Source organism: Gymnoscopelus braueri, assembly GCF_963280865.1.
Source record: "Gymnoscopelus braueri genome assembly, chromosome: 23".
NCBI lineage: Eukaryota > Metazoa > Chordata > Actinopteri > Myctophiformes > Myctophidae > Gymnoscopelus > Gymnoscopelus braueri.
This window is the reverse complement of record NC_137625.1, coordinates 39878224-39904166: the sequence shown is the minus strand read 5'-3', so window position 1 is coordinate 39904166 and position 25943 is coordinate 39878224. Positions and strand designations below refer to the sequence as shown.

The window sequence follows — 25943 nt, the reverse complement described above, 5'->3', positions numbered from 1 at the left end:
ACCAGCTTAAGCTGGTTTAATGGCATACCAGGCTGGACAAGCTTGTCCATGCCATCTATACCAGGCTGGACAAGCTCGTCCATGCCATCTAAACCAGCTTAAGCTGGTTTAGATGGCATACCAGGCTGGACAAGCTGGTCAGGCTGGTTTGTCAGTGTAGTTGGTTAGCTGGTCACTAAGCTGGATTCTGCTGGTCTTTGCTGGTCAGCCAGCTGGCTGGCTGGACTGACCAGCAAAGCCAAGCTGGTAGCTGGTCTTTGCTGGTCAAATGGGTGGACTGCCCAGCAAAGTCCAGCTTACCAGCTTACCAAGGAAAGATCCCTTTTTTCCGTTTCAAATATATTATATATTATTTCAAAAAATGTCCCACCCAAAAATCTAAAATCTGAAAACTAATAAAGCAAAGATCTAAGAAATTCCATCAATTAATTAAAAAGAACATGCAATGAAAATAGCAGATCTGCTATTTTAACTAGTTTGGATCCCAGGGAGACATCATACCTACCATTAGACTGTGAAGATTTTCTTCTGTGACAATTGCCCCCCAGTATATATATTTAATTTAATTTATTTTAATTTAATTTAATTTAATTTATTTTATTTTATTTTATTTTATTTTATTTTATTTTATTTTATTTTATTTTATTTTATTTTATTTTATTTTATTTTATTTTATTTTATTTTATTTTATTTTATTTTATTTTATTTTATTTTATTTTATTTTATTTTATTTTATTTTATTTTATTTTATTTTATTTTATTTTATTTTATTTTATTTTATTTTATTTTATTTTATTTTATTTTATTTTATTTTATTTTATTTTATTTTATTTTATTTTATTTTATTTTATTTTATTTTATTTTATTTTATTTTATTTTATTTTATTTTATTTTATTTTATCAAGACAAGACACGGATCTGCAGAAAGTATGAATCTCACCAACACACGGATCTGCAGAAAGTATGAATCTCACCGACACACGGATCTGCAGAAAGTATGAATCTCACCAACACACGGATCTGCAGAAAGTATGAATCTCACCAACACACAGATCTGCAGAAAGTATGAATCTCACCAACACACGGATCTGCAGAAACACTGTGTGAAACTTAGCACATGTATTTAAATGCGATACAAGTAAGTTTGTGGATAGGAAAATATATTTGTAAAAATTCTCTTAAAAAAGCGTGATGTTTGTCTCAAAATGATGTAACAGGAAAAAGAAATGTATGCGTGTGTTGGTCTACTCATAAATAAGATCCAACAATTCACACACAGAATAGATGATTTACAAATGATATTTTATGATAAATACACACACAAGTATAATATTTTTTTGTAAAAATTACAAATTCAAATTTACAAAAGTCACAAATAAATAATTTGTGTTTGTAGATTGCAAAATACATTTGTAAATCATGGAAACACATTTGTAAATCATGGACACACATTTGTAAATCAAAGAATATTTGTGCATCTTGGTATTGGATTCACAAATACTTTTGAGACAAATCTCTCCCCATAGGTTTGCTCATTTGGGCAATGCGTGTGTGTGTGTGTGTGTACAGTACACTTATATTGTGTATTCGTGCAAAATATGGATGTGTGTGTGTGCGTGAGTGCATGTGTGACTTCTCTCTCTTTCCAGCCAATGTTAAAGGGATACTTCACTTTCGGGCCGGGGACACATTTAAAAAAAATATTAAAAATAAATGAAAAAAGTTATGGAAAATTCATGGCCCCCTCACACATTAGTAGGACACTGCGTGTCGTGAGGGGGCCATGAATTTTCCATAACTTTTTTCATTTATTTTTAATATTTTTTTTAAATGTGTCCCCGGCCCGAAAGTGAAGTATCCCTTTAATAGTACAATAAAAAAACGAAGCATTTAAAAAAAATGGAATAAACTTGCAAACCCGCTTTAGAAATTAAATAAAGGTGCTTTGGTGGCACAGTGGTAAAGTGCCTGCCCACCACCGCGGAGGCTGTGGGTTTGAATCCACCGTGGTGCATCCGGCTTTGTCGGTGATATTACTGCATGTATTTCTACGGGCTGGGGGCAGCATCACCTGTCAGGAGGGAGTGTTCTCCCTTGCTTCTGGCTAGGAGCAGGACGAAGGCTCTACGTCCTCCCGGTGGGGGCTCCTCACTGGCAGGTGAGTCCCCACACACAAATTGTGTGTGGGGAGGAATTAATTTGCAAAACGACTGAATTGGGGAGAAAAAGGAGTAAAAGAAAAGGCGCCAAAAAAAACAATGAAATTGAAACAAAAACGCCCTCTGTTTCCACAGCACACCCTGGAGACAGCGCTGCTGTCTGCCAGCCAGGAGCTGAGCGAGCAGACCGCTGCCAACCCCACCTCCTCCTCCTCCTCCTGCTCCGCCGCCATGCAGAGCCTCCTCCAACAGAGAGACGTCCTGCAGAACGGACTGCTCAGCACCTGCCGAGAGCTCACCAGAGTCACCACTGTGAGAAACACGCACGCACGCACGCACACGCATGCACGCGCGCACACACATTTCGGTGGGAACGAACCATAAGACTTCATGTCTTCGTGCCAGTCCATGTGCTGCAAACCTGCTTACTGTAGCCAATATCCAGTTGTATATGTACAGTATAGCTCTGCTGTCCGGCAGAAACCAGCTAACTCCAAAATGTTCATTTTTCAGGAAATGAAAAAAGTGGAGTTAGGAGGTTTTGTTCATCATTGATAAGAACAGCTGAATGGACCTCCAAGCTCACAATGAAGTTGGAGGTCAAAAAGGGGTGGAGCCTGGAGGCAGCAGAACCAGCTAACTCCGGTGGAGTTAGCTGGTTTAGCAGAAAGTTTGAGGATCCAATGGAGTTAGCTGGTTTTGTCAGAAGCGCTTTTTAATGCTTTTCATTGGTTAATATTTTTATTTTACCAACACATAGACGTAAAGGGTGTTAAATGGCCCTGATTTATGGGGAAAAAAAGCAAAAGCGTCAAAATGGAGTTTCTGCCGGACAGCAACGATTGATGAAATGTTATTTTGTTTGAGCGGCACGATACAAAATCAATGCAAAGCCGCGACTTTGCGCAAAGTTGGACCGAGCAACCTCATGTTTATGTTTATTCGGCGTTCACAGGTTTAAAAAGACAAGTGCCATTAATAACACAGAATTATTTTGCTTATTACATTGTAAGTGAAATTAAATCTCAATAATCAGAAGTTCAGAATCTAAAATTAGCAAAAATCTAATAACCTAAAACCCAAATCTAAAATCCACTATTTACAGGCCCGTTTCTGAACTCTTTCCAGTGTTATAATCTGACGGTCAGTCAAGCAACTGTACCAGACTGGTACGGCATACTCCAGCACCAGATCGAAACCAATTCAGGATCTCGGACCCCAATTTTCTTCATGCAACACAGGACAAAAAGCTTTCTTTTGGCCGAGGTCAACATATAGTCCACCTGGCTATATCCCTTTTCAAGTCAGCTTTAATGGTGACTCCCAGAACCTTTACTGTGTCACAGACTTCTAGAATATTCTGGTCAATGGAGAGTGGAGAGCGGCACAAACGCTTTTCCAACGAGCGAAGATACCAGGACGACGGAACGCTTCGTTCGCGTCACCTCGGTATCTTCGCTCCAGTTGGAGGAACTGAAGCTTCTTTCTCGAGAAGTAGGGCATAAAAAGTGAACAAAACAGAAATACATATAAGTTGAATTATGGAGGTTTCTGCCTGACAGCAACGACTTATCACACTGGATATGAGCGTCTGCTAAATGCAGTATATAAGTATATTGTAGTGTCAATTGTAATGTGATGTGTGGTGGTTGCAGGAGTTGGAGCGTTCCTGGAGAGAGTATGATAAGCTGGAGACAGACGTCACACTGGCCAAGTCCAACCTCCTGGAGCAGCTGGAAGCTCTGGGCAGCCCACAGGTACTGGATGCACACACACACACACACACACATGCACACACACACACACACACACACACACACACACACACACACACACACACACACACACACACACACACACACACACACACACACACACACACACACACACACACACATGCACACAGGTATAATACTCATAAACACATGCAACATGCGCAAACGCACATGCCTGCAGAGGCATCGCTCATACACATAGAGATATCCTTGAACACATACATGCGCGCATGCACGCACACACACACAAAAAGAAATTCTGAGAAATGCTTAGGAGACCCGGTCTGTGCTTATATGTGTACCCTTCTGTGTCCATCCACTTCTGTGTGCGCGTGCATGAACGTGCCTCTCAGACGGAACCTCCGAGTCAGCGGCACGTGCAGATCCAGAAGGAGTTGTGGAGGATTCAGGATGTGATGGAAGCTCTGGCCAAGAACAAGCCAGAGAGGAGGAGCACAGACAACAGTGAGCTGACACTCTTTAATATGGAGATGGCAGGCAGACAGTCTCTCTCTCTCTCTCTCTCTCTCTCTCTCTCTCTCTCTCTCTCTCTCTCTCTCTCTCTCTCTCTCTCTCTCTCTCTCTCTCTCTCTCTCTCTCTCTCTCTCTCTCTCTCTCTCTCTCTCTCTCTCTCTCTCTCTCTCTCTCTCTCAAGGACACTCTGACAAGGCACATGAGTTGATCGACGTAATGGCTGTTGTGGAGATTTAATTTATGACCTTTCAATTACTGAACGGTCTGAAAGCATTCTACCAACCCTCTACTCCCTCATGCCTTACACACAGAAAAGGCCTCAGTGTTAATTTAACTCTGGGAGAGTACAAATGGAGCCTTGGGGATTACTTTAAAAAAAAGAATAAATTGCAGGTCTTGAAAGGTTTTTTTCTCAAAGTACTGCATTCCAAAGTCATTAAAACGTAGGAATTGATTAACTACTGAGCGCTGCCCGTGAAATGGTTTTTGCACGTGTTTCGGTTATCAAAAAAAAAGAAAGAACTTCAGCTTCCTTTTTTCACTCTTGTCTCCGTTCTCCTTGTTCAACAGGTTTTCCTGCTTCCAGGCCCCTCTCCAGCATATCAAAGAATGAGGTATGTTCCGCTCTCAAATCCACAGAACCCATTAAGGACATCCATTTGTGTTATGCTCACTTCCAGTTCAATTATCAGCACTTCAACACACGTCTGGCCTGGTGCTTTTTGCGCTTAACCCATTAAATCCGGGAACGCATTTAGCTATAACCATTATTTCATACTTTGGCTATTCAAAAATAGCAGATATACAAGCTCATAGTGCGTCACCGAGCTTGTAGATCTGCTATTTTTGAACAATCGTGAAAATGTGTGCAAATCTTTGTAATCAAAGATTTGCACACATTTTCACGATTGTTCAAAAACAGGTTCCGGGGACCTCCAGAAGCAAAGATTTGAGTTACAAATGTTCGCTTTAAAAAATAAATATTCAATTATTTGCACAAAAAAAATCACGATTATTCTAAAATAGCAGATCTACAAGCTCGCGCTATGAGCTTGTAGAGCTGCTGTTTTTGAATAGCCAAAGAAATCTAGAATGACAGAGATGCGTCCCCGGTTTTAATGGGTTAAGACGGTGATGAGGGAGTCAGTGATGCAGGAATATTTTTTTTAAAGCTGCGATCCATAAAATTCATGTCCTACGCAGGATCCGATAACCGAGTCTCCCGTGTGCGAGGCAAAATATCTACCACTGAGCTGAGATGGGGCAGGGGAGATATTGCACTTTGAGTTTTAGACACTCAGTAGCGGTTCTACTTGACCGCAGAGTCTACATTTCTCCATAGAAGAGCAGAGAGTCCAACCACCACAGTTGTGCTATTTATATGAACATACTCTACAGTGGTTCCAAACCCTCTCTGGGTCAGGGCCCATTTTAAAGTCTCAAAAGCTTTTTTTGTCAAACATTTGACAAATGTCTTCTAAATCCTAACGTTTTTTTTAAAAACACTATTGTTGCTATATCAGTGGTGCTCAAAACCCTTTTCATGTCAAGGACCCCCAAAATTATATGTATTTGGCCACGGACCCCCATCCCATCTAGTTCCAGGGACCCCCAGAAGCAAAGATTTGAGTTAAAATTGTTGTTCAAAATAATATATGTAAGATTCAAAGATTTGCACAAATGTGGAAGGTTTTTCAAAAAATAGCAGATCTACAAGCTCATAGTGCAGCACTTGGACTATGAGCTTGTATATCTGCTATTTTTGAATAGCCAAAGAAATCTAGATTGACAGAGATGCGTCCCCGGATTGAATGGGTTAAGGACATGGCCGTTCATCTTTTTAACCAAATCTACTGTTGTGAGAACACCTCTGTCTCTTGGCTTGTGCATCAGTCTACTCACTAGCGTTCAAGACTGTCCAACTTTCACTGCTTTTAAACTCAATGTAAACAATTGGTTATTGGAACACTACTGATGTGACCATGTATAAAGACTGGCCACTGTTTTTAACCTGTAACCCTGTTTTTGCCATGTATTGTATTATTTATGGTGTCTGACTGTGTTGATGTATTTTTGTACGTCACCAGTTTTTGTGTCGGGGACTACGGATGAAAATTAACATCTCTTGCTAAATCCTGCGTATTTACAGCACTTTTTTAAGTATTGTTCATTAATAGTCCTCCCAAGTTAACAAATGAATGAAATGAAAATGCTTCTGGTTGGAAACCGTTCGGCAGGCAGTGACGCTGCTGCCGCTCAGTCCCCTCAAGGAGGGCGAAAGCGTGCCCCCTCGCCCGCCTCTCCCCCAGTTCTACGACTCGTCCGAGCGGCCCCCTCACGTGCCCCCCCTCCCCTCGCACCCTGGCGGGCGCCTGCCCTCTCACGCGCACCGCCCCGAGGACCGCAAGGCTGCCGGCTCCAGGAATGGAGCACACAGCGTAAGAAACCGCTGCCCCCCCTTTACCCCCTCCATGCCGTGTCTGCCCATTGGTTCAACATTTTACCCCTCCATGCCGTGTCTCCTCATTGGTTGAGCATTTTACCCCCTCCATACCGTGTCTCCTCATTGGTTCATCATTTTTTGGTTGGATTGTTGACATCACGCGTTCACTCAGCCCGCTGGACCATCACATTTTAATTCTTTATTTCAGTCTGGGGTTTTTTCCTTTGTTTTTCAACTCGCGTTTTTCCATGCGTTCTACTTCATTTGGAGTTTACTTTGACTTTAAGTTTGAGTGTCTGTTTTTGAGAGTGTGCCATTGTGGTCAGAGTTCCATTCACCCAGCTTTGTTTTAACCCTCCATGCTTCGTCCAGATGTCACCATCTCATGCCTACAGTGTGGCATTCTGCCCCATCCTGGTCCGTACAAGACAATGTGTGTGTGTGTGTGTGTGGGTGTGGGAGTGGGTGTGGTCGGTGGGTGTGGGGGTGGGTGAGTGTGTGTGTGTTTAGCGGGAGTACTATTTGCAAGTGTGTGTGTGCGTGTGTTTCTGTGACGGTGTGTTTTCGCATATGCATGCGTCATTTGTGCGTACATGTGCCTACACACATGTTTGAGTGTGTGTGCGTGTGTGTATACTGTATGATACACAACATGCGTGTGCTGACCGGCAGTCTGTCCCCACTACGTGCATCCCACAGCAGGCCCCGGACTATCGTCTGTACAAGAGTGAGCCGGAGCTAACCACTGTGAACGAGGAGGTGGACGAGGTCAACGGAGAGGACAAAGACAAGGACAAGACAGACCCTGCTGCTGAGAGCAAAGACGCCACATCCGCTAAAGGTGCCTCACTTTGGACTCATCTCACAATTCAGCCAATTAGCGATGGTCCTCCTGAGTGACCTACAAAGACCTACGGAGGCCCGGAGCAAAGCGTGATTTATACTTGGTAGTGTGCCGGTGTCCTGCTCTGAAAATAGCCGATCTACAAGCTCACAACTCGAGCATTGTGAGCTTCTAGAAAAGCGCTTGTAGAAAAAAAGAAGCCTTTATGTCCCACGTATCAGAGGAGACACGTGATTGTCTGTGCTCTCTCTAACACCAACTGTAGCAGTAGAATACATGGGAATGAGGAATTGGCAAAAAAACATGTCCGGTATGTTTAAAACCCTTTCAGTGGAGACACACATGGCATTGTAGCTTTGCATCAACTACTCTATAATTTTCACTTTTCCCTTCTCTGTAAAAGACAGAGATAACGGAAATAGTCATGTTTATGTTGTGACTTAGCCTGGTTCCAAACCATAGACCCCGTCCACTCTCTGAGTGGACTGCCTCTTGGTCAGGTGTTGAAATGTGAGCCTAGGGTATCTTCGATACCGTCCAGTACCGTCCAATGAGAGGCGGAGGTGGGGGTGGGTCTAACGACAAGCCAATCAGTGAATATCTGCTAAAACAAGCTGTGCGATGACGTCTTATGTAGATGGATCCGTGGATCTCTTGTGATTGGTTTAGGGAAATTCGAATCCCGTCCCCCTTATAATTGCCGACACTGCAGCCAAATTCAGACTGAAGCTCCACGCAGTTGTAACTCAACAAGTCACACCTACACACTCGCTGTTAATACACTGAGGACGAGACTCTTAACGTCTGAGTTAACATTCCGTTAGCAAAGTACCACGGTTTGCATCATTCTAAGCATCGCATTTCCAAATGTACTGCGAAGATGGAATTTGCCTCAACTACACTAATTGTTCACAAATGTGTGGCTGACAGCGTGCCCTGCTCTCCCTAACGCAGTGCCCTCCTACCCCGTGGGCATCGTTCAACCCAGGACCAAATCTCCCATGAGCCCCCCTGAGTCGTCCACCATCGCCTCTTACGTCACGCTGAGGAAGACCAAGAAACCTGAGCCCAGATCAGTAAGTCTGCCTCGTAGTAGCATCAAAAGGAGGAGAGGGAGAGAACTGTGCTGAACGAAAAACATGCATAGATGAGATAGGAGCTGACTGAAAGGATCTTGTTTGAAATGACCAAACCTGCCTACCGATGACGTCACTGGTAGGCAGGTTTCTGAACTGAAGAGGTCACTATTTGCAAGTGGGCAAAGCCAGATTTTTTACGGTGTGGCTCTGCAGGAGGATAACCGTCTGTATGTGTGTGTCTCTGTGTGTGTGTGTGTCTGTGTGGTAATATCTCAAACCGATCAGTTCACATATGTTTTATACTTTTTGAAATATGTTAACTTTAATTGCATAAATCAATGCGGCTTGGATCAGGCTGAAACTTTGCCTAAATCTGGAGTCATGCGTCATCGATCAACACGATTCAAGTATGTATTTACATGTTGGATGTCTCTACAGAAATGTTGCTTTTTACACTTACATTCACAGTTTTTGGAAGAGAACTAAGCAGGATACAGTATATAACAATAATAGCCAATGATCATGATCTGTTCTTGGAGATCATAGGGCTGTGGCGCTCCAATTTTAATTCAAACCTACCACTCGGTTGTTCCAGAAGAGATATCGACCTAAATGTTTAAAACCAAAAACCATGTCAGAGGGATTCTTTTTTGGGGGAGGACAGTGTCTGGGTTTATTGCGTCAGCTGTGGATAACTTTAGAATCTCTCCACAGGATCGGCCCCGCAGTGCGGTGGACCAGATGGGAGCCGGGGAGAGAGAGGTGGGCCGGGCCAGGATGAGCGTGGAGGAGCAGCTGGAGAGGATGAGGAGGAACCAGCAGGCCGCTCTCCGAGAGAAGAAGAGAGAGACGCCGTCTCGGTCGCCGTCATTCAACAAGGACAACCCGTGTGCAGTGGTGGAAAAAGTACTCACATTTTTTTTTACTTAAAGGGATTGTTGGCAACATTAAGCCTAAATTTGAAAAATGTCTATATATATATATTTTGCATTTTTTCCCCTCTATCAGCCACTATATAATGATGCTGGGGTGTTTTCCTGCATTGAAACACAGTCCTCTTTCTGAAATCCTTATTTCCCTACTGTTTATGTTGGTGTCGGGCCGTAAATTAACGCACGCATGTGCGCATCCGTGCGCGTCCGTGTCCGTGTGAACTTTTTACTTTTGGTTTGAAAACGCTCTCAAACTTCGTTTTTGAGGCACATAATTTACTTTTCAGATAGCGTTTGGATAGAATTTAGTTGTTTAACTTCATATATGTGGTCAATTTGTCATGAAAGAGCCTATTTAAAAATAAAAATTCAGAGAACCGGCAGGGGCGGGCAGTTCCGCGAATTGTATCCGAATAAAGTAACCTATATTCGGCATGGCCCGTTTAGAAGTGTCCTTAACTCTATGGAACTCCTCCCTGCGTCACCCCTTGGTGGTCGGGGAAACGAACTGCTGGAGTTTTTTTCTTTGTTTATCTCTGAATCGCCTACAATCCCTTTAAGTAAAAGTACCAATGCTGCAATATAGAAATACTCTGTTACGTAAGTAAAAGTCTGGAATTTAATTTTTTCTTCAGTAAAAGTACAAAAGTAAGTCAAAATGTACTTAAAGTACCAAAAGTAGAAAGTACTCATTATGCCGAATGTCCCATTTCAAGTTTTCAAATGTATAAAGGTTTTCAAATGGCCGAAATGTATATAGGGCTCAAATGGTTAATGAATGCTACAAAAATAAATGTAGGGGAGTAAAAGTGCAATATTTGCCTCTGAGATGTAGTGGAGTAGAAGTAAAAGTACTGAAAACTGGAAATACTCCAGTAAAGTAAAAATACCTCAAAATTGTACTTAGGTAGAGTACTTGATGTACTTAGTTACTTTACACCACTGCCCGTGTGTTATATTGCAGGTATAAACACACTCATACACTGTACACAAGTACTCAGATTTGTGTGTTTGTTTGTGTATGTGTGTCAGGGGTGTCATTTGGGGTCCCAGGGGATGGCATTTTGCAGATTAGTCTGATTTTAGATCTGCGTTATTCAATCATCATAATTGTTTTACAGTCTATGATCTTAATCCACACCCATCCATCTACAGTGCATGTGACAAGTGACACGCACGTTATAGACACGTTTTCTTGTGTGCAACCATACATTAATTAATCGCTTTCAACCTCGTGTCCCTAAAACTTTCAAACATTTATTTTCAAGGGGAAACATTTCAGATCCAGAAGCTCGAGCTTTTAGATCTGCAACTTTTCACCGCTTTTGAAATAGAGCTTAACTCACTGACTGCCGGAGTAAATAAATAAATAAATAAATAAATCAGCCCTTGCCCTTGTCGGGGAGGGTCTCGTCTATCCACTGGAACAAAAACTTTTTTACCGCGATCGGCCATTTTCTTGCTTTAAAATTGCTTGTTTTCAGTACAAAAATAAAGAATCCGAGCTAGAAGTGTTTTTCTACAAATTCTAATATAGGAGTGGACGGAAGTGACGTTTATTGGGATGACGTCACATCCGTCCATTCCTTCTATCAGCATCGAGGGATCATTCCTAAGTTTCGTTAGAGCGCCCTCTTGTGGATTTTTTTTTAAAGGACGTAGATCTACGTCCTTGCCAGGGAATTAAGTGGTCACTTTTTTGCCACCCCCCTAGTTTTTTTCTGAAATGACCCCTCTGTGTGTCTCTCCAGAGCCGTGTCCAGGTTGAAGAGACATTCTCGGCAGACCCTGCCGAGCTCCAGGCTGCTCTCCAGAGCCGTGTCCAGGTTGAAGAGACGTCCTCGGCAGACCCTGCCGAGCTCCAGGCTGCTCTCCAGCAGTTGGAGCTGAGCAGAAGCAGAACCACAGACCAGAACCCGGTCCGGACCAGTCCTCCCGAGAACTGTAGTCCGACGTCCGGACCGGGAGACAGACAACGGAGTGGAGCGCAGGTTTGGACAGATTTTTATTATTTTTTGGGGGTGGTTTTCTCTTTTCTCTTTTTCTTTGCAACCGACACTGTGTAAAGTAACTAAGTACATTTACTTAAGTACAATATTGAGGTATTTTTACTTTACTGGAGTATTTCCAATTTGAAATACTTTTACTTCTACTCCACTACATCTCAGAGGCAAATATTGTACTTTTACTCCACTATAATTATTTGAAAACTTTAGTTACTTGTTACTTTGTAGATTTTGTTTATTATTACGAAACATACATTAATCAATTCAGCCCTATATACATTTCAGCCATTTGAAAATAGCCGATCTACAAGCTCACAATGCGTCGCGATATGTGAGATTGTAGATCTGCTATTATAAGGTTTTTGACATTTGAAAACTTATGAAATGGGACATTCTGCATAATGAGTACTCTCTACTTTTGGTACTTTAAGTACTTTTTGTTACCAATACTTCTGTACTTTTAGTCAAGTATTTTTTTAATTCCAGACTTTTACTTCTAGAGTAATTCTATATTGCAGTACTGACACTTTTACTTATAGTAATAATTTTGAGTACTTTTTCCACCACTGTTCCTTGGAAGGACCAGGAGGTGCAGAGAGACGAAGAAGCAAAGCAAGACGAGCCTGAGGAGGTAGAGTCGGAGGGCGACAGGACGAGGCCCAGCGAGGAAGAGGACGTGCTGGCTGAGACGGACAGTGCAGACGATGAGGTAGGAGACAAACCCGGCACAGCTATGGCTCTTTTCAACTACAAAGTATAACCCCAGAACCTTCCAGAACCTGAAACCTTTTGTGAAGTTCTATGATAGTTGTAGTGCTCGGGTGGCGCAGTGGGTAAAGTAGCTGCCCACCACCACAGAGTCTGGGGGTTCGAATCCCACGGTGGTGCAACTGGCTTTGTCGAGCGTCCCGTGTTCGGGGGAGGGAAGCAGGGCGGGAAGGATGATTTGACCCAGAGACACTTGGAACACTCCTTCACATGGGTTAAGAACCCATTCCCCACTTGGAGTGGGGAATCCACCATGCTGTATCTGTCCCGGACAAAAAGCTGCAGCTTCTATAATCCAACAGGAGCATGCAGCAACAACCTATGAAGCAGAATCAGTGGAATCCATGGGTTTGGCTAGAGAGGGTGGTCAGCTGACTGTATGCCCCAGCTTTCACCATTAGACTCACTCAGTAATCCCATGCCTCTCTGCCTCACAAAGCTAATCGCTGATTGTGGCTTTAATGTCCTCTAATCTAATCTCGGACAATAACAGAGGATTTGTGGGACATGTCAAGGATCCAAGTCTGGCTTTAAGGGGCTTATCGTCGGGATTGAGCCCAGGCTCGGTGGCTGGCGCTGGGCTCAATCCAGTGGGACACAGAGCTGGTTGGCTGAGCTGAGTCTTCTGATGGACACAACTCAGCTCATTACTGAGCATCAAAACAAACAAACCTATAGCTTTTGTGGTTTATTTTCCAATTTGTATTATTCTCGTTGCCTTACAGTTTAGGCATTTACAGTTTACAGTTTAGGCATTTAGCAGACGCTCTTAACACATTGAGTGCCATAAACGGTCCGGACCGTTTTTGGCCCTTTTTTTTTTTATACGTGGGGCCCTCTAACGAAACTTTAGGATCATCCAAGTAGTCTCTAAGAAGGAGAGGCCAGATGTGGATCCATGTCAAAAATGCTTCCGGTCGGCCGCTCCAATGTTAACTCCTTGACTAAAAGCATAATATCTCCATTTCTTTTTAACGTGGTGGAAGTGAGCCGTTTTCGGCGATCACTCTGCAATGGAGGATCGCGTTAGAAATATTATTGTTCCAGGCGTTAGTCGGGACCCTCTGCCGTCTCGCACGCACGCTTTGTTTACATACACTTCCGCGTCGGGGCTTCTACAGCACGAAACATATCAACGTAAGTGGATGGAAGATATGCTGGCACTGAACATACCCTATTTTAATAAACCTCTGGCACACAATGAAGAACACATCATAATACACATAATACATCAAATGCATAAAAAAATGTAATCTAATAATAAAATAATACATAAGTAAACCAATAATCTAATAATAACTAATACATACGTAAACCAAGAACCTATCATCAGCCTACATTGAAACAATACACACTATAGGATGCCAGGCCAACAATGACCTGGCATCTGTCTACATAACATGCCATCTAAGTTACATTTTAGCCTTTGCATAATCCCTTACGTGTTGCTCTCTAGTGGCTGCTTTTATGAAAACAGCGCATTTTCTAACCCTAGGGTTCTCGACCTTTTCTGGATCAGGGCCCACTTGAAAATCCTGAAAGCGTTCGCACCCCGCCCCCCCCTCCCCATCTGACATCTGACCACTTAGCACTAAGTGGTCAGATGGGTGGGCCACGCGCATTTTTAGAATTGTTTTATTTCAATGATCAATCAATCTATTGTGTTCCACTTCTGGCTTGGATCAATGGAGCTAACGTAGAATACTTTACTTTCCTATGTATCGTTATCATCATCGTTATTATTTAAAGAAAAAAAACTTAGTGTTTTGTCAATTGTTCGGGGCCCCACTTGCAATCCTGATGGCTCTCAGGCCCCAGCCCACAGGTTGGGAATCACTGTTCTAATCTGTGTGTGTGTGTGTGTGTGTGTGTGTGTGTGTGTGTGTGTGTGTGTGTGTGTGTGTGTGTGTGTGTGTGTGTGTGTGTGTGTGTGTGTGTGTGTGTGTGTGTGTGTGTGTGTGTGTGTGTGTGTGTGTGCTTCCTGTACCCGTGATCTGTATTCTGAAATACTTGTCGTTGAGTTTTTTCCAAGTTTGTGCATCTACTATTGTTTGTGTTCAAGAATGTATTGTTAAAATGTGAACGCAAATAAAGATGTTAAATGTGTGTGTGTGCGTATGCGTGTGTCTTGCAGGTGTGTGAGAGTCAGAAGGTGGTGATATTGGATTTGTGTACAGTGGCCCAGCGTGTGGAGATTGTCAACCCACAACCACTGGTAGAAGAGGAGAGGAGAAAACAGGAGCTAACCAATGTGTCCATAAATGCTACCACTGAAAACAGGTGTGTGTGTGTGTGTGTGTGTGTGTGTGTGTGTGTGTGTGTGTGTGTGTGTGTGTGTGTGTGTGTGTGTGTGTGTGTGTGTGTGTGTGTGTGTGTGTGTGTGTGTGTGTGTGTGTGCGTGCGTGCGTGCGTGCGTGCGTGCGTGCGTGCGTGCGTGCGTGCGTGCGTGCGTGCGTGCGTGTGTGTCTGTGTCTGTGTCTGTGTCTGTTGCTGGGAGGTTAAGACAGTGTCAGTGAGTGCATGAGTAAGCCTTTATGCATTTAAGTGTTCTTCTATACATTTTTCTGTCTATATAATATGAAATAGAAGAAAAAGTAATATCTTGCTCTATTATGACATGTTGCATGTCTTGTACCTTTCATTGTACACACTGTAACTGTATTAAGAAAAATGTTACTGTTCACCATATCAAATTGGTTAGTATAACAGCTCCCCTCTGTGGCCATTTTGCTGCCATACTAGCAACCATTTGGTTTCAGAATACTGGTGCTATCGCATGTTGAGACCTTGTTGATCCTTATCCTCTTAGAAAGAGAGCAGTCATACGCTGAAGTAGGCCTGGGCGATATGAATTCAAATCAATATCACAATGAACTTTTGCCTCGATTACAATTAATGAACAACATTATTTGAATGCTGAAAATAGCAGATCTACAAGCTCACAACGCGTCGCATTGCGATGCGTTGTGAGCTTGTAGATCTGCTATTGTTGTACACCACCATTGTACAACGAATACAAGGTTAAGTGGTTCATCAGACGAATACATTTAGTCGATTATAAAAAAATTATATATATCACAAAAAAAAGAAAAAAACTGCTTCTCGATTATTCGATTAAACTTCAGGAGCAAGATTAAGTCATTTATAGGTTCTAAATATAGATATATTTTTTGGGTTAATGTTCACTGCTGTTCATTGCAGCTTCCCAGCTCTGCAGCCTGACACGCTGACTCCAGAACCCAACAAGGGGAAGAGGGAGGAGGCTCCTGTGGCGGAACAGACACATCAGCAGGAGAGACAGAACAACTTTGATTCCTACAACCAGCTAGCAGTAGACGACATCAAACACAACAACAACAACAACATGGTGGCTGGTAAGCAAGCAAGCAGCGTTTCAGTCTCCCCACACTTACCGTGATCTTTAACTTGATGAAGTCACTGTAACAAGTGTAACCCATTAAGACCAGGAAAGCATCCGTGTCATTTTAGATTTCCTTGGCTATTCAAAAATAGCAGATATACAAGCTCGTAGCGCGGCAGTAGATCTGTTAAAAAAATTTTATCGTGAAACTTTTTGCAAATCAATTTTTGAAAGCGAACATTTGTAACTCAAATCTTTGCTTCTGGGGGTCCCTGGAACAACATATTTTGAGATGGGGGGGGGGGGTCCGCCGCCAAATACATTTTGGGGAGTCCTTGACACTTGACATGAAAAAGTTTGCGAACCACTGATATTATAGCAACTTGAGTTTAAAAAAATTAGAAGACATTTGTAGAATCGGCCTCAGGTCTTAATGGGTTAACACTTTTTTTTTTCTTCAGGAAATGTCCTTTGTATGTGCAAGGTTTTACAACAAATGCATGAGGGGTTTTTGTTTTTTATATCAAATGCCAGGCACGCCGATAACGAGCCCTTGAGGCCTATGAGGCCTGTGAGGCAAGTGCCTGCATCGAGCGGCCGATGGCTTGACGCATTAACGAGCATGCCGTCTGAATTGGCAAGCCGCTGTGGACAGAGTAGGTTGTCACATGAACAAAAACGAGCGGGATGGGGGCAAGTTCTTCTTTTATTGATTTCATTCTTAACCACTTGAACCCCATCATCCACATCATGGGGGGAATATTAGCCAAAAATAGAAAGCATAGATCGGCTATTTTTGGCAAAGCGATTGGTTGTACACAGAATAAAAGTGGTCCAAGTACAGAGACAAGTCCAGAGGGTTTAAGAGGTTAATTAAAGATCTGTGCTCTCCAATGGCAATATGAACACAGTGCTGTGTGTTTAAAATGCCCTCCATCATCCGTTGTTCATCCTGCCATCCCGTCACAGTAAGCAACACTTTGTTGTGTGGAGTCAAGGACAGGTGACTCATTATTCCTCCTTGCCTGCAGGGGAATTCAGCGAAACAAAGGCAGTTTTATGCCTTTGTTTCGGTGAGTTAGTGAAATAGTTTTCTTAATTTTGTCTATAGTTTAGACCACGTACGTTAGTGGACGTTTCCGTCCAACTGGCAGAGCGTTGGAGAGAGCTGGCTATTCGCTAATGCTCTGAACTCCAGAGCTAGGAGATTCCCCTGCTTTCTCTTATCTACAATGCTCATACTCACTGGCTGTGCCTGAGGTTGGGATTTGAAGTATACAACTGAAAAACAAATGGGTTTTTCTGTAAAACACACCGTCCGCAGGTATTTGTTTTCCTTGTTTTGGCTCTCTCAGGTAATGTTATACAGTACAAGCGTAGATTCATGGTGTGATGAAAAATAATAATCTACCCTCTCTTGGTGGATACTGGAATTCCTGTCAATTCATCAGTGAATGAAATTTTGGGACGGGCTGCTCCGGCGTTTTTTTAATAAACAAACATTGGCAGATACACATTGCCCACTGTGATTGCAAACTTTTTTGGAATGATTGTGAGAATCTGTAACGAAAGTAAGCAGCATGTGGCTTGCGGGCCAAACTAACGGGGCACTGATCCGCCTCTCTTCATAACAAATCAAATGTTGTTGTAGCGTTTCCCTGGTGTGACCAAGTGTGTGTGTTCGTGCGCTCATGTGCAGAATGACATAATCCGTGAAGTGAAACACATTATGTAGTTTGTTGCAAAGGATTTGTGACATCAATTGTGTGTGTATGTGGTTGACATGGTGTACATACTGTATGTTTGTGTGTTTCTGTTTGGATGAATGAGGTAGGAGATGGGTGACTCAAGAGATGGATGGATAGATGGATGGAGGGATGGATGGATGGATGGATGAGGTCTGGTGGTGTGTCAGTAGTGACCTTTGTGTCTAGTCCTAGTCTCTGTGTCCTCCCTCCATTTTCTCTAACTTTGCTCTGTTTCTCTCTCTCTCCAAGACATGACAACCATTCCCTCTCGTCCTCTCACCCTTCTTAAGTAAAGCAACTTTGAGTATTTAGAAAAGAGTCATTATTATTATTATTATTATTATTATTATTATTATTATTGTCTCCGCCGAAGGTGGAGAATATGTTTTCGCTTTGTGTGAGCAAACATTGTTAGCCAAGCTAACATTGGGCAAGCTCCACGTGACACGTGTCAATTTGTTGACAACAATGCCTCTGATTGGCTAGAGGGACGCGTGACGAAATAAAATTCTATAAATAGGTGTGTCACTTCAAAAAGCCCCTACTTTTTGAAGTGAGGTAAAACAGGATCAATCAGACTTGATTGGAACAGTACCTTCAGTAAGTCCAAGTCACCCGTCTGTGCGTGTGTGTTTCCCTCTGAGAACACCTAACATTGGTCAAGCAAAGGCGCAGAAGGCCAAAGCTAAGAAAGCATACTCATCTACAATTGTAACGTAGAAGAGGACTAGAGTTGAAATGATCCCACAACAAAGCCGAACTCTTAATACGTGTCAATATGTTGACATCAATGTCTCTGATTGGCTAGAGGGACGCATGACGAAATACAATCCTATAATAAAAAGGTGTGTCACTTCAAAAAGCCGTTTACGTTTTTGAAGCGAGGTAAGACAGGATCAATCAGTCTTGATTGGAACAGTATCTTCTAGTCCAAATCACCCGTCCGTGCGTGTGTGTGTCCCTTTGAGAACACCTGACATTGGTCAAGCAAAGGCGCAGAAGGCCAAAGCTAAGAAAGCATACTCATCTACAACAGTAACACAGAAGAGGACTAGAGTTGAATTGATCCCACAACAAGACCGAATTCTTAATACGTATTAATATGTTGACACCAATGCCTTTGATTGGCTAGAGGAATGCATGACGAAATACAATTCTATAAATAGGTGTGTCACTTCAAAAAACCGTTTACGTTTTTGAAGCGAGGTAAGACAGGATCAATCAGTCTTGATTGGAACAGTATCTTCTAGTCCAAATCACCCGTCCGTGCGTGTGTGTGTCCCTCTGAGAACACCTAACATTGGTCAAACAAAGGCGCAGAAGGCCAAAGCTGATCAAACACACCAATCAACTGCTGAAACTGTTCAAGACAATGAAGATGAAGAAGACAGACAAGTATTTGAACAAACCAGTCAATTATGACGACTCCCATATGATAGATTGCTTCAATGTAAACAGAGCATTGCTTCAATTAAACAGAGCTAAGAATCATAAAGAAATAATGAAATTAATCAGAGACAAAAAATCGCTAAATGACAAAAGACGAAGACTAGCCATGAATGCTTACAATATGACACAGCAAAGATTGCTACAATCTCTGGAAGAAAAAGTAGAAGAGTCTGAAGAGAACATCGAAAGGAAAAAAAGGAACTGGTCAGAGTATTTAAATAATGAAAGACAACATCAACAAGCACATAACACGAGTAAGAAGAAACGATACAGATCACAAGAATTAGAAATTAATGAAGCTGCTCTCGCATTCTTAAAGAAGATGCCCGGGTCAGGTCTATGTTGCACTCAGCAGAGTAACATCACTACAAGGACTGTACCTCCTCGACTTTCATGACAAACAAATCAAAACTCACCCTGCTGTACTCGAAGAAATGACTCGACTACGCAAGACACAACTACAAGTATCCCAACAGATCCGACTTGCTCCAAATGACTCCACCCTAACTATCGCCATGCTGAATATCAGATCATACTTGCAACATTTACCTGACCTCAAAAATGACCCAACACTGACAGAATTTCATGTATTATGTTTCGTGGAAACATTTCTAAAATCACGGCACAGCTTAGATGCAGATGACCTCATCCTACCAAACTCCACGTGCTTCAGAACTGACAGAGAAACAGAAAAAGGAGGCGGGATCATGACAATAGTATCAAATCACCTTTTTCCAACACGATTACATAAGTCACTTAACAACGTGGAACACATAGCACTAACACTCTCCAAATGTGCAACTAGAATCAACCTGATTACATTATATAAACCACCGAAATCCAAGTCCTCAAGATTCATTGAGAATATTTGTGCATTCCTAGAATCACTGGAAAAAAATACCTTGACAGTAATTGTAGGTGACTTCAACTATAACCTCATCACTGACCCACAACACGATATTCTACACATCATGCTAAAGTATGGCTTTTATCAATTTGTCACTTCAGCAACTACAGATGATGGCTCACTCCTAGACCATGTTTATGTTAACAGACACCAGAAGGTCTTCACACATGTTCTAGACACCTATTAATCAGACCATGATTTTATAGACCATGAAGATATATATTTTACCCTACTGTATCTCATTAGTTATTGCTATTATAATATAATTGATATATATCAGATGCGTCATAGTATATACATTTTTGTAAGAAATACATAAATAAAAAAAAATTTGGATCTCTTTTTTTCATCCTATCTTTTTTTAAACATTTTTTTAAACATTTTTTTAAACATATTTTTAAACATTAGAAGACAAAATATGATTTTTAAATCATTTTTCTTTTAATAAATATTTCTTTAACATACACCTTTTTATTTAACTACAGTATATATCTTTTACTCTACTGTATCTCATTAGTTATTGCTATGATAATATAATTGCTATAGTCTGCTGGCGGAGACTTGTGCTCCGAGGAGCACATTTTCTAGTTATTATTGTTATTACATGTCCCTGCTGCCCCACCACCATCTCTCCCCCTTTTAACTACTGTATATGCAAATGTTTATGTGCATATTTTAGCATGCTTCCAGGAACCAGTGGCCCAGTGAACCAGATCAGGGTGAAAAATACTAAATGAATGTGACAGATACTAACTTAAGCCTGCAAGCCACAAGTTTGACCTCACCGCTTTAATGAGCTTCCTCTGAGCAATGCCGGTGCAAAGATAACAGACACCGGCGTCGTTAACAATCGGCTCGTTTTGCTGCCTAGTTTCTAATTGAATCACCTCTCTCCCTCTCTCCTTCTCTTCCCAATTCTGTCCTCCTCTCCTCTTTTTTCTTTTGTCTCTAATTCCCTCTCTCCTCCCTGCAGCACAGACGTTGACCTTGGTGAACAGTGACACGTGAGCCGCTGTCAGCCTCATGATCCTCGACGGTGTCCCGTAGAGCCCAAATGTAGCCAGCCTGCGCCACGCATGCTCCATGGCTTCCTGCGTTTACAAAACTACTGTTAACAGATAGGATGGCGTATATACAGTACGGACGGATCTACAAGCGCTCAGGCAGGCAGACATTATATCCAGACAAAGAGGCAGAGAAAAAAATATATCTTTAGGACCTAGTGCTAGAGCAGTGATTCTCAACCCTTTTTAATTTCAAGGACCCCCAGTTTGATATTGTTTAGGCCACGGACCCCCATTTTTATCCTCTGAGACCCCAAACAACACTGTCAAATCCTCAGTGTTAATCCAACCCTGAGAGTATACAAATGGAACCTATGGTCCATTTTAGATCCATTTGGTACCCTCAGGATTACAGACGCAAAAGTGTCCATGTAGTTCCTAATCCTAGCTATCAATCATTTAGCCGGTGACCCCCTGGAATCCCCTCAAGGACCCCTATGGGTCCTGATCCCACGTTGAGAACCACTGTGCTAGAGGTTTAGTAGCTGCTTCTATACACAACTACTATGTCCCATAGTTTCAACACTAATCATGATGCCAAAATGTACCACCCCACCACACACGAACACAGATACCACCATAAAGACTTATTATTATTATTGATTGCTTATTATGAATATTACATTGATTTATTATTATTATTATTATTAGAGTATTCTACTGATCTATGGGGGGGATTAGTTGTTTTTGAGTTGCTAACACTGCTGGGGATGAGTGTACAGTTGTATATAAAGGAGCACTTGAGGATGGGCTAAGCACCAAACCAACACAACAAGCAGTGCTTCACTTTCACCCCAAGGTGGCAGCCCCGTCAACCGCACTTCGGTTTGAACTGTACCAATTCTATTCTTTGAAGTTGTTCGTTTTATTTTGTTTAAAAAAACTTGACCAGAGGCTCCCCTGATATTATATTTTCACATCTTTTGCACCACAAAAAGATAAAAGAAATCACAGATGGTTTTAAACAAGCAAGTTGTTCATTGTCAGATATACAGTACATATATAAATATACAATTATATATGAACATAAAGAAGAATTTGTACTTCCACACAGATGCCACTTCATGCTGCTGTTTTTTGGAAAAAGAGTTGAGTATTTTAATGAGGTTGTTACTTATTTATATATTGTGAGGATGCTCTGAAACTCCTGACAACGCCAGGTTGACGATACATAAAGTATATGAATGTTATGGATTCTTAGTCTGCTTTTTCAATTGTCTTTCTTTCCCTTTGGTTTACATTACGTAAAAAGATATACCGTAGAGAGGCTATATGGAAAAGAGCGTTTTGTCTGAATCTGTCCAAGTCCTAGGTGGAGAAAAGTCAGAGAATAGCACATGTACAAAGCAATAAGTAGGATTTTGGAACTCCAGGACTTAAATGAAAAAATAAAAATAATAATTATGTATAAAATGTAAAAAAATGAAATAAAAAAATATTGTGTAATTTATGTACACGATAAAATGAGCAGTGGATATTATAACTATAAGAGGTTATTATTAATATTATTAGAGTCAATATGCAAATGTTCATATCCCATCTGTTTTATATCATGTGAAATAAATGTTGATGTTCTTAAATTATGGTCTGCTTGTGAATGAATTCTTTCCTGAATCATGATTGCTTACATGATATATTTATTTTAGTAAGTTGACTAAAGAAATACTACTACTCCTGAAGAGGTGTCACAGAGATGGGATGAGAGACACTGGAACGTTTTTCATATAGGCTAAAGATTCACCTCTGAACAAAAACTGGGACACACTTTCTTCTTTTGTACAGCTTGTAAGCAATGTTGTGCTTCTCATGAAAACATTACATTCTATATAAGATTCAATAGCTTTGATGGTTCTCAAATATTTTCATGTCAAGGACTCCCAAATTGATATTGTAATAGGCCATACGACCCGACAAGTGCCAAGGACCCCCGATAGAAATGTATTTTGATATTAGATTAGATTTTAGCAAAGAATATTCTACAACTGTCTTTACTGTAGGTTTGGAGAGTCATTCTTATACACTTTTAGCCTGTGAAATAATAGTGAAATTAAACTGTAGTCTGTTCCTCATTTTGCGGGTGATTGGGCACTCCGTGGAACTCCCTAAGGTTGGTCCTTGGACCTGCACTTTGAAAACTACTGCATAAAAGGTTTAAATTCAAACTTCTTTTGGGAGGTCTTTTATGCCTTTATTGACAGGACAGTAGGCTGACAGGAAATGGGGAGAGAGAGATGGGGAGTGACATGCAGCTAAGGGCGTTGGGATCGGGACTCAAACCCGCGACACGCTGTCAGGCTACACTGAGCCTAGGTGCCTGGACCGCTACGCCAGCGGTCCAGGCCAATTCAAACTTTTTAACCTAGGCTGATCATCCGGCTTGACAGCGTGTCGCAGGTTCGAATCTCAATCCTGACTACCTTTGCTGCGTGTCACCCCCCCCATCTCTCTCCCCATTTCCTGTCAGTCTACTGTATCTCTATCAATAAAGGCAGAAAAAATATATGTAAAAAAAAAGAAGAAGTAACAACACTAATTAGTTGCCAACTTGACACAGTGAAAAGCTAGAAAAGTCTGCTCCTTTAAGTGTGGATCTTCGCCAGGCTGGGTTGCCTACCTAGGGCTGATGTGTCAGCCATTGGGTGCAGCCTTCAGGCCACGAGAAAGCTGCATTGATTGGGGAAATAGAGTTTGTATGAGTTTGTGCAACAACACGTTTCTGCCGGCCGCTGTGGGCAGGAGTAAAATCCCTTTAAAATTCCAATGCGCATATGATTGGGTGTAGCATTCATGATATAATATGCCGTATTTTGTTAGAAATAAGCCCTGCCAAAAATTGCTGAAGGCAATTAAAGGCAAATTATATGGGTTATGGAAACCTTGTTTGTACAACCTAAGGTTAAAAAATTATAGGCCCAAAAGTGAAGCGGCATGTAACTGCGCCATTATGAGGCCAATTAGAAAAACGTGGGGTGGAGCTTCTTCCTTGGCCTACTGGAAGTGTGTGTGCAAAGTTTCACAACATCAGTACAGCGTTGCCCGAGATTAGCTGCTCAAGATTATTAGCTGCTCAGAAACAGACAGACACATTGACAGAACACTGGCGAAAACATATCCCCTCCCCCAGCTGTTCTAATGAAACAAACACATGGGTTCTAGGTGTAACACAGTAGATACAGCAACTGTGTAGTTTAAATAAAACATGTTTATGCAGCTTTTGGGGATGATGTAGCGTTTTTCATCCTATGCACTGTTTGGTTAATTCAAAAAAAAATATATTATAATGCCAAATCACAAGTTAGTTTAGTTGGTCTATAGAAACCTGTGCTACATTTGTGGGCAAATAAACTACACAGGGGTGTCACAACCCGACCCATGGGCCATGAAAAATTGAGGAGTTCAGGGTGGTGCAAAAAGTAACAATAATATATTGACAGAAAATAAAGCATAAAAAAGGTATGAGGTGTGCAAAGTCAGTAAGATCAGAGATGTCAGCAATGGGTGGATGTGTGATCAATGTAGTGTGGGTCGGGTGTTGTAAAGTCATGTGTGTGAACTCAATCAATGGGAACTATAGAGGGAACCAAATAAAAGGGTGCTGTCATCTGTAGAGGGAGAGGGTGGAATGGCTGGCACCAACTTTTTTTTAGTGCAGCTATGGGAACCCCAGGTTGGCCCAGCCTACATGATCTGTGGGAGAAACAGTACTTGTGTAACAGTTACACAAGTAAGGCGCGCGAACGCAGCTCGAAAATAACAATAAGAAGAATTGAAAGGAATGAGCAATTGTAGAGAAGTGGGTGGTACAGTGAAATTAGTGAGAGGGCCGCCACAAGAAGGCTCCATACCGCTAGCCCCATTTATTTTTTGTCTTTTTTTAATTGTTATGTTTGTTTGTTGTGTGTTTTTTTTTTTTGTAAATGTTTTTTGTCTTTTTAGTTTTTGAAATGTGTTTGGTTTAGGCATGTTGCAGGCTGTTGTGCATTTTAATCAGAGCATTGTCTACATTCCTGCGTTCTTCATGGCCCTTGTTATTTTTGACTGTAGCTGCTATATTTCTCTCAGAGGAGTGTAATTAGTCACCCAGGGGCAGGCGGATTTCAGCTACACTGTAGTTTACTCTGGCGGCTGCACACAGGCAGTGCACGCACACAATACTGCACACAGACAGACACACAGACACACAACCCGAGCACGGTTTCATAGTAAGCTCCACTTGCGCTTCGGCGCGCTTCGGCGCGCCTCCTTCCGCTGCGTTCGCAACCATGTACACAAAATAAAGGCACTGCACAGGCCAGGCCAAAGGGACTGTGACATGGGTAGCCTATGCTTCTTTAGAACAGTGGTTCTCAAAGTGGGGCCCAGGGACCCCCAGGGCAAAATGTGTTAATATAGCGTCACAATCAAGCTTACAATGTGTCACACACACATTAGATCGGCTATTTTTGACAGATAAAAAAATTGAAATTTTCGCTGGCTGGCACAACAAAAATTCAGATGGGGTTCGCGGCCTATAGCCTACATATCAATTTGGGGGTCCTTGACATGAAAATGTTTGGGAACCACTGCTTTAGAAAATTAAATACTATATAATATAATTAATTTAATTCTAATTAATTCTAATGAATAAAATAACATTTTATTTTATTCATTCAATAATTTCCGGGTTGCATCTTTAACAAAGCTCCGCGGGGTCTAGCAACAATGATCATCACAGAGTTATATATGGCAATGATCGGCTACTTTCGACGCGCAACGAAACGTCCCGAGCAGAACTCTGGTCCCGAGCGCTCTTAGATTCCAGATCCCATAGCCCGAAGTGATGGCCGGGCTACGATTGGTCAGAACACGCCTCCGGGCCATGGGACCGGGAGGAATATACCATCTCATCATGTTTGTTGGAACACGTGGAGCCGAGGAGGCCACGATGCGGCCGC

General features: G+C 41.9%; 1 protein-coding gene across 3 annotated transcripts in view; it reads left to right on the top strand.

The window, feature by feature from the left end:
- plekha5 (pleckstrin homology domain containing, family A member 5) overlaps positions 1 to 22583 on the top strand; it is a 244863-nt gene extending 222280 nt beyond the window's left edge. The window contains exons 23-34 of one of the 3 annotated variants that reach the window (XM_080420663.1): positions 2295 to 2471; positions 3815 to 3916; positions 4288 to 4399; positions 4979 to 5022; positions 7551 to 7692; positions 8626 to 8771; positions 9489 to 9680; positions 11458 to 11697; positions 12299 to 12421; positions 14615 to 14760; positions 15682 to 15854; positions 20919 to 22583. In XM_080420663.1, coding sequence (XP_080276789.1) covers positions 2295 to 2471; positions 3815 to 3916; positions 4288 to 4399; positions 4979 to 5022; positions 7551 to 7692; positions 8626 to 8771; positions 9489 to 9680; positions 11458 to 11697; positions 12299 to 12421; positions 14615 to 14760; positions 15682 to 15854; positions 20919 to 20953 — 1632 coding nt within the window. In that variant the 3' untranslated portion in view covers positions 20954 to 22583. Of the gene's footprint in view, positions 1 to 2294; positions 2472 to 3814; positions 3917 to 4287; positions 4400 to 4978; positions 5023 to 6645; positions 6969 to 7550; positions 7693 to 8625; positions 8772 to 9488; positions 9681 to 11457; positions 11698 to 12292; positions 12422 to 14614; positions 14761 to 15681; positions 15855 to 20918 lie in introns of those variants that run through there. The other 2 variants (XM_080420662.1, XM_080420664.1) reach the window with 2 other exon arrangements.
- The last annotated feature ends 3360 nt before the right edge of the window (positions 22584 to 25943 follow it).